Raw genomic sequence first — 9,817 nt, forward strand, 5'->3', positions numbered from 1 at the left:
CCCTACATTTGGTGTTCATAGCATATGCAAGAATCCATGATTGTCGACAATATTATTTGTTAGTTATTTTCATAAAAGAAAAAGGAATGAAACATGGAGAGAGTGACAATAGGAACCTACAAAAGCATAAAAGTTTGCTCGAAAAAACATGAAGTGTTCCGTGCAATATCAATAATGTCGATGTTTAAAGAGTTATGTAATTTTATCTATTCTATTGTAAAATCAAATATGTGTTAAACAAATTTTAACTTTAAGCAAAAATATAATCAAATAATTATTTTTAATCTCAAAGAAAATAATTACTCTCATACTAATTAATGATGTTTGTCTTCAAATAACCATCAATTTATTTAAGTTTTTATTTTTTTAATGATTTTTTCTTTTATTCTCACACAACTCTTGAGGCATTTTTCATAATGTACTTACATTTTTTATGAAATTGAGAAAATTAACATTTAATAAATTTCGAAGATACATTTTAACTTTGATCAAGAATTAGACTCAAAAATTTTAAAATGTAGCTTTTATTTTGAATATTTGTTTGTCCATTTTTATCGACGAAAATAGTATAAGTTATAAATTCTATACAACTATTTAAAAATAAACCAACTATTTGATTGTTGAGGAAGGCCAAAATTATAAATAAAATAAGTGTAACTCATCTCTATTAAATTGAAACCACTTAAGGAGAATACTTTTATTTATTCATGAGACTCAAATATTTCATCTATTATTTTCAAGGAAAACCTAAATATAGAGAGAAGAGATTAAGTTAATTATTCTATGAATAATTTTGAGATGAATATTTCACTTAAGCATTTATTATAGATAATAAAATTTATCAATTCAACAGTTAAATTAAAAGTTTTAAATAAATAAACTAACTCTATAAATTATCATAAATTTTGAAAACTACTGTATACTTCATTAAATAACTTCAAATAATAAGCTAAAACAATTAAATTTAATCAATATGTTTGATAATTACTATTTTTTACTCAATGTTTGATAATTCCTATAATATATGACAAAAATAGTAGGTTAGACTAATAAAATTCAATATTTTTAGTAAATTATTGAGAAAAGTAATTTGGTTTAGAATTACTCCTAGATTATGCAATGACAAAAATTATTTAAAAATAAATTAATTTTGTAAAATTGATTTTGATAATAATTGAGTTTAATATAAAGAAATTTATATTTCAATCAATTTTCATGAAAATAAGTTAACAATAAAATTGAAAGTAAAAATAAAATGGGGAAATAAAAGTTACAGTTTAAAATTAAAAATTCACTCCAACAATAAAAACAAAATTATTTAAAAACATCTATACATAAAAAAAAATGTGTGCATCTAAAATAACTTTTTTTTCCTTCTATAATTGTATATTTATCTTTTTTTTTTACAGGATAATTGTGTATCTAACTAAATATGTACTATTTCGGTTTTGAAATGGACTCAAATTCATAACCAAATTTTGAAATGGACTCAAGTTCATAACCAAATTTAGGCCGGATAGAAAAATTTACGACTAATATTTTTCAGTCTTTAATTAATCTTGCAAATATAAATGTCAAACTGTTGATTAATTTAAATTATACAAATTTTTACACATAAAAGTAAAATTCAAAAAAAAAAAAATTACAAAGACGTAATGAAAAAGAAAAAGGATAAGAGAGATTAAACCCAAACTAGGCCATAACCAAAGCACCGTAAAATTTTGGCCATGACGATAATCCAATACCCCAAAAAAAAATTCCACGAAGATGACAAAAAAATATAAAGAAAAGGACGAACGAACTCACCATAACTACAAAAATGGAGCGAAAAACGAAATTGGAGATAAATTCATTTACGTGCAAGCAAGGATCACAAGCTACAACCTCAATCCTTCTCAACTATTTTACATCACAAATATCCTTGTCGACCATTTCTTTCTCCTTTTAGTCTTAGTTCAATCTTCACAGTGAATTTGACATAATCTGCTATTTTTTAAAATTAACTATAATTCTAAAGATTAACTTAATCTTATTTTAATTTTTGTGAGGAACTTACTTAATCTTATATATCATAAAGTTGCTTTTAATTATCATTGTCTGTTCTTACTTAATCTTAAAGTAACTCAGTAGTTCCATTCCATCATCCATCCATACACGAAATTCAAATTCAAATTCAAAACCAAATCAGCTTAACGTTATTGCCAGTGGTTTCCGTTGTGGATCAGATAATTTTCACCGGTGTTTCCCTGAGCATGGTAACTGTTTCCGTTCCGCTGCAGGGGAATATTCCTCCCAGAAGATCTCTCATCGTTGCCATGATTCTCCGTCCGCGGCGACATATGATGAACACAGCGGTAAAATACCGGCGGCGCCGTCGTATACATCTGGCCGGAACCGCCACCAGTAAGGCTAGAATACGATGAAGAAGAAGACGTCGACGACACGGAGGAGGAGGATGAGATAGAGGAAGATGCTGATTTTGACAGAGACAATAACGGAGGTGTGGAAACCTTGTTCGAAAATCTCGGCGGCGAAATGAACACTTTAATCTTCAACGGTAATTGCGGCAACGAGGTACGATCGTATTCTTCGATTAAATTGGCGAGATCTTCGTCGGAGGTTATGGAAACCAAAGCGTCGAGATCTTCGGCGGGTAATTGACAGCGAAGGTGCGTCACGGACGAAGCGCAGAGTTCTTCCAGCTTCGAAAGCAGTTCTGTAACAAACACGATTACGGTTATTACGATTTTCAAAAAGCAATTTCACACTCCGAATGAAAAATTGAACAGCGTAAGAGAAATAGAGAGAGATAGAGAGAACTGACCAGAAAATGGAACGGAGCGATCGACGGAGAGGACGCGAGTATGACCGCCGAGGTAGCGGAGTTTGCCGTCGGGGTAACGGGGGAGGATTTTACCGCCGTAGCTACAGAAGAATTTGATAGTGGAATTGGGAGTGTCCGAAGCGGGTTGGGAGGGTCCGAACATGATAGGTTCGGGTAAGGTAGAGTTTAGGTTTGAATGATTGTAATGTGTATTTGAATTTTGAGTTTGAGAGAAGTGTGTATGAAAGGAGAAAAGAGGAAAGTGCTTAGGATTTTTGATGTGGCTCTCCTTCAAGCATCATAGTGCTGCCATTTGTCCCTTATTTATAGGGATTTTTTTGCTTGTGGGATGCTGCATTGCTACCCTACTACATAACTTTGTTTAGTATGGAATCTTAATCTTAATTTAGGAAAATAGTAGTAGAACCTAAAAAGTCAAAAAGCAAATTATTTTGATATTTTCAATAATTCATTTTCTTTTTCACACATGAAATGAAATTCTCATTTTTTTTATTTGATACAGACAATTAATGTATTCAGCGAAAAAAAATTAATGTACATTTTTTTTCCTATTGTTTTCTTTTATATTTACAATAATTATGGTTAGGAAATATAATGATTGAACGTTTTTTATATATTAATGACTTAAGCGCAAAAGAAAGTTATTAAACAAAACAAACAAGAAGCATTGAATTATAGACAATCATGAAAAAGATCTAGAGTCTAAATTTCTAAGAATTTTTTTAAAACAAAAATAGAAAATGCATCATATAAATAATTCAATTTTTCAATATATTGACATCTTAAGTTAATCATCTATCATTTATAGTATTCTAAAAAGATTAAGAAAATACAAAGTGTTTGGAGAGATTATACTGAAATCTAGAAAACAATTATCTAGGATACAAAGTATTGTCTTATTAAAAATCTTATCAGGAAAATTTATAGATATAAAACACAGGTGAAAGAAAAAAAGAATGGTAATTGCTTACAAACATCAGTAAAATCCTTATTCAATAAAACCAATCATATTTTTGTTGAAAACATCAAAATTATTATAAAGAAAAATATTCCACCAATGGAGGTTAACCATGGTCGTCTTTGAAAATTTTGAAGTTTGAATTTACTGCTCTTTTTTATTTTTTTTTATATATACATGTTCTTTATTTTTGTGTAAGTTATATAATGAATTTTATTATATTTAATGTAATATTAATTTGTGTTTTATTTACATGTTAATCAATTCATCCTAAATTTTATGAGTAAGATAATGATAATGAATTTTATTATGTTTAGTGTGATTAACATATTTTTGTATGATTAGATCTCATTCAACAATCATCTCAATAAGATATAATTTTTTAAAAAAAAGATAGGAATAGGGACAAATTATTTTTGGTAAAATAGATTCTTATGGAAAATACTTTAAAATTTTGTTGTTTTTCATAAAATTTAGGAACCAACAAGTAACAAGAGTAGAAGAATTGATAAACAAAATTTATTTGTTTTCTATAATTTCAAGGTTGGTATAAAGATAAAATAAGGTCCGTCGTTTTATTTGTTGATAGGTGAATGTTAGTAGTTAATGTATATGTTAAAGGGAGAGAAAAATATTAGTGTTAGATATTGACCTCTAAACCTCTTGCATGTAACTCATTCATGTTCCTAACCAAACCAATAGGCTACTTCTTTAGGGACTAGGTCCATCATTTTGTGTAAGTATTCAACCATTAGTATCTAATACTTTATAAATTTAGAATTTCAGATCTAGAGTTAAAGAAGAAAAAAATATTGAACAACTCAAATTTTAACATTAATTTTACTATATAACTTTTTATATTATAAAAATAAATTTTAGTGTCCATAAAGTCCATATATTTCTAATAGACCAAGAAATAATGCTAGAATTCCTAAAAATCAAATTTGTCAATTACAAATCAGATTCAATCTATAGAAATCTCCACTCATTCTTGTAGGATGTTTCAATAACGACCATAACTCCCGTAAGCTCAACATCTAATGCAGTCGTATCATCAAATTCACAGCAAAACAACCTAAAAAAGCAGCAGAGATATCCCTAAACATACCTCCACAAGCAGTTTGAACATAACCTCCAAATGCAGCTCAATCAATATTACATTTAACTCAATACTTTTTGGGGCTCTAGATCACTTTCTTGATGATATGTATTTTAGGAGGATGAACTCCAACTTGGAAGGACTTGATAATTTAAAATTCCTAAATAGAATTGGAGACTATGCTAGAAGTGTAATTGTCATATAAAGATACATTGACAATAATTTTGTTGTTGAATGTGTAAAAACAAGATTTTTACCTTCAAATTAAGTTTGATTTCATAAATACCAAATAGTAAAGATGGTATTAGTCAAAATAACATTTATGCACTAATGAGATCAACCTTCGTTAAAAATAACAATAAAATTTTCGAAATATACTATCATTTTCAAAGAGGAATTGGACTATGCTAATATACTACAATTTTGGGACCTTATAATAGCAATAAATGTGGCTAAATATAACAATTTTGAATATTTAAATTATTAAAGATCAAATATTTTTGAAGAGTTTAATTGTTATGCATAATCAATTAAAAAAATTACATACTCGACACGTCATAATCATTGATGAACATGATTTTAGAGGTAGTTACGATAAAAGTAAAATATCTCTAATAATCTAATAATATTAATAATATAAAAACTAGTAACACTTATCTTATATATAAATTAAATTTATTTTTAATTTTTTTTAATTAAACTCTCGCTTGCAACGCTGCACAATCTTAATCCTAAAATAACCACTTTATATAATTGTGGTGATCGTAAATTTTAATATTTAAGTCAGATCAATTTTAAATACTTTGAAATCTTTAAATTATTTGAAAATATTTAAATAAACTTTTGTATTAAAAATTTTGTAATTAAATATCTAAATTTGCTAATCATTTATTCCTTGAGCTAATCTTCTTAAATGAGTCCATAATATTTTAAATAAATATATCCCCGAGATTAGGGGCTTAATTACAAAATAAACCAAATTATGAATTATTTAAGAGTTTACGGTGAACTTAATTATAAATTATATAAAAACTCATGAACTCAATTAAAAACATTTTAATTTAGATATTTAATTACAAATTATTAATAATTAATTCAATGACTCAATCATAAATAATTAGTTCATAAACCTATTTAAAAATATTTAATTGATATGATAAATATGATTTACTATATCAATCAATCGTAATAGTTGTCAATTAAAATATTTAACTTTAGTTATATTTATCTTAAAAATTATACAAATGATGATTTAGAGTTTTTAACAGTGTAAAAAGTTTTACACTAAGTGCATGTTTGAAAATTAGAAGGAGAATTTTTGAAGATTAAGTTTATATTTTAATATATATTTGAGATTTTAATAAAATTTAATTAAAATATTTTATTTATTTTTACTTTTTACAAGACACTTAATATATTTTTTTAAAATATTTTATTACTTTTTTTTATTTTTTTTATTTTTTGTTATTTTTTTTAAAAAATAATATCACCCTTCTCTCCAAAATCGTTCACCCAAACATACTCTAATACTTTTCTAAAAAATCCAAAATAGTTTACAACTTACAGATTAATTAAAGAAAATATTTATTATTGGCAGGGAGAGTTGGATTTGTAGATCAAAATTTTGATTGAAAATAGAAGATTTAAAGGCCACATAAAATTCCTCCTTGAGGGAAAGCCAAGTATATTGAAGACCGATAAGGAGAGGATGGAAGAACATGGAATTTGTCATAAATATGGAATTGAACTGTAAATAATACCTATCACAAGAGTTTATATGGTGCGACTATAAGGCCACGTAATGCTTTGCAACCATGTATATAATTGATGTCCAATTCATACTTAGCAATTTGGATGGAACTAGTGGGTCCCACATCCACTTGGTTTCATGTGGATCTCAACAAGGATATATTTTCTAAGATGGCATAATGCTTTAGATGCCATCATTATTTTTTATAGTATCCTAATAAATATCCTAAGACACTGTTTAACATTTTTTCAAATAAGACATTGTTTAAATATCTATTTTCAGTATGTATTGAAAAATCAAATGTATCTCTTTTTAATCTATTGACACAACTTTCCATAAAAACATATATTTTATACTTGTTAAACATTATTTTATTAAAGACATTCGTTAACATTTATTTTTATTTTTATGTATTTTGATTATTCACTTTATTCTACATATTAAAAATTGTAAATAAATAAAAAATATATTTAAACCATGATAAAAAAAGAAAATAATTTTAATAATTATTTCTCTGTCTAAAATAATATTTTTACTGGACTATTTTATATACATTAAACAACTTATGAGTGATGCACATACATATTCATCCATTTTCTTAGTTGTTTTGAAGTTATTTATAAATATAAGAAAAATAATAAATTTTAATACTTTTGATAATATTTATTTATTTTCCTTTTGTCCAATCCTCTAATCAATTTTAAAATCAAATCCAGTATCATTGAAGTTATGTCGTCTAAAGTATCCACTTTTGCATTCATTTAGCAACTTGTTTGAAATTAACTCGGATTTACTAAAAAAGGATATTGATGTCAAAGGTATCCTCGAGGCAAAAATAAAATATTATTTTTTTAAGGTAAGAAGGTGTATGCATGATTGTTTCTGCATTTTTTTAATTTAATTTTAGGTAATATTTTAATTATTTATTTATTTATTTATTTTTTTATTTAGTCTTTTATTTAATTTTAAATAACAACTTGATCCTTTATATCTTAAGATGTTATTGATATTATCATTTCATGCAGAAACTTAGAAAATTCATCAAAATTTTTAAATAAAATCAATAAAATTCAATAAAATTCAATATCAATTTTAAGAAAATTCATATATTTATCAAATACATAACTCAAATATTCAAATAAACTCATATTTTTATATCCAATAACATCAAATTCATCAAATAAATAATAAAAATATGAGTTTATTTGATTATCTCAATTATGAATTTGATTAAATGTGCATTATATCGAAGATGATAATTAATTTTATAGGTTTTGTTTAAAAATTTTGATGATTTTTTATTAAAAAAATGATAACATTGTTGATATTTTAAGACATAAAAGATCAAATTATTACTTAAAATTAAATAAAAAATCAAATCGAAAGAAAAAAAAATTAAAATATTATACAAAATTAAGTTAATTAATTAAAAACCTATAACCACATTTTTCATGAACCCAATTATCGGGTAAGACAATATGTTGGTAGATTTTCTAAATCGTGTTCAACTAAGTATTGCCACTTTTCTACTAAGGTTCTACTAGGCTTTTTTATTATTATGCCACTAAAATAAAAATTAAATACCACAATACCACTCTTTTCATATTATGTACCAAACTACCATCCTTTTTCAACTTTCCATTCCCTCCTCTTAGAAATCGGTACTGGGCCCTAAACTTTCTCAACTACTATTTTTTTTTTTTTAATTTTTTTTTTCTAATTATTAAATTTATTTTATCATTTATAAAATTATTTTTATTAGTGGTACTATTTAATAGGCACATAGGGAATTTGATCAATTAATAAAGCCACGTTCATCCGCTGAGAAATAATGCACCACATTATTTTTCGTTAACATCTTTCTTAATAATAAATATATATTTTATTAATCAATAATTATTATTTTAATTAAATAATTAATTTAAGTTTCATTTATTATTAATTTAATTAAATAATTAATTTAATTTAATTAATTAGTTTAATTTAATTAATAATTAATTTAATTTTCATTTATTAATTAATTAAGTAATTAATATTTTAATTCAATAAATAAATACAATGTTAATTTTATATTTTATAATTATTAAAAAAAATTAATTAAATGGACTCCATAAAATAACAATATTTAATTTAATATTATAATTAAACATACAAATACCAAATTAACTAATTTTATTACAATGAACTAATTTCTATTAGGAGCATCAGGACGATAAGGGCATTTATTCTTGCTATGTCCCTCGTTCCGACACAAACCACATCTCTTGGGGTGTGTGTTTTTCTCTCGTTGATCCATTTCAGTATGAATACGAGTAGACTATGGACGACCTTTTGGATCTCTTCTCATGGCTGGATTGTGGCATAACTCTATTCCATTGTATTCTGGCCAATATGATTGAAGAGGAATTGCTGGGAACTCTTCTTTGTAAACGTCAAAGATACATTGCAATGTATACTTAGAAGACACATACATCATGTAGTCACGGTGAATAAACGAACAAGCGGCAATGACATGTCAACATGGATAATGTAATGCTTGAAATTCACCACAATCGCACCATCTTTTGTCGAGGTCTACCTTGAATGTCCCTACAGGACGACCACTTGGTGGACGAACCAACTCCTTAACTGTAAATATACTATGAGCTCGATTGTGAATAACAACTTCATGGGAATTTGACATTGCTCGTTCCTTGTTAAGATTTTGAATGATTGTATTTGAGTAAATCAAACCTGAATATGTCATCATTGCTTGGGCTTGTGTCCCTCTTTCTTCAAATTTTGCAGTCACTCTATAGTATGTTGCTTGCACTAAAGAACTGATTGGAAGATTGCGTGTCCCCTTTAATACATTGTTCATGCACTCAGAAAGGTTAGTTGTCATGTGTCCCCAACGTCTACCTTCATCATATGCTTGTAGCCATTGCTCCTTTGGAATATCGTCGAGCCATTTCACTGCATCTTGACTCCAATCACTGATTTGTCTTCTAAAGTATGTGATGCTTGGTTGAGTCATAGCGTATCCTGAATGAACAAAAGTTGATGTTGTTTAGACAATTTGAAAACAAAATTATAAAGAAAAAATATGTGTGAGATATATATATATAAAAAATACTAACCCATGTTGGTTACAAGATCTTTCATTAGCCCATTTTTGAAGGTCCT

The 9,817-nt window shown here is 26.3% G+C and overlaps 1 protein-coding gene across 1 annotated transcript; it reads right to left on the reverse strand.

Annotated features, from left to right (window-relative positions):
• Positions 1 to 1,820: 1,820 nt before the first annotated feature.
• On the reverse strand, positions 1,821 to 3,129 carry LOC101505933 (uncharacterized). Its single transcript, XM_004489721.4, has 2 exons — positions 2,825 to 3,129; positions 1,821 to 2,716 (listed from the first exon to the last, which is right to left on the reverse strand). Exons 1-2 carry the CDS (start codon positions 2,985 to 2,987, stop codon positions 2,196 to 2,198), a joined length of 684 nt encoding a protein of 227 aa, XP_004489778.1. The 5' UTR covers positions 2,988 to 3,129; the 3' UTR covers positions 1,821 to 2,195.
• Between the last annotated feature and the right edge of the window lie 6,688 nt (positions 3,130 to 9,817).

The sequence above is a fragment of the Cicer arietinum genome, chromosome 8 (genome assembly GCF_000331145.2).
Source record: "Cicer arietinum cultivar CDC Frontier isolate Library 1 chromosome 8, Cicar.CDCFrontier_v2.0, whole genome shotgun sequence".
NCBI lineage: Eukaryota > Viridiplantae > Streptophyta > Magnoliopsida > Fabales > Fabaceae > Cicer > Cicer arietinum.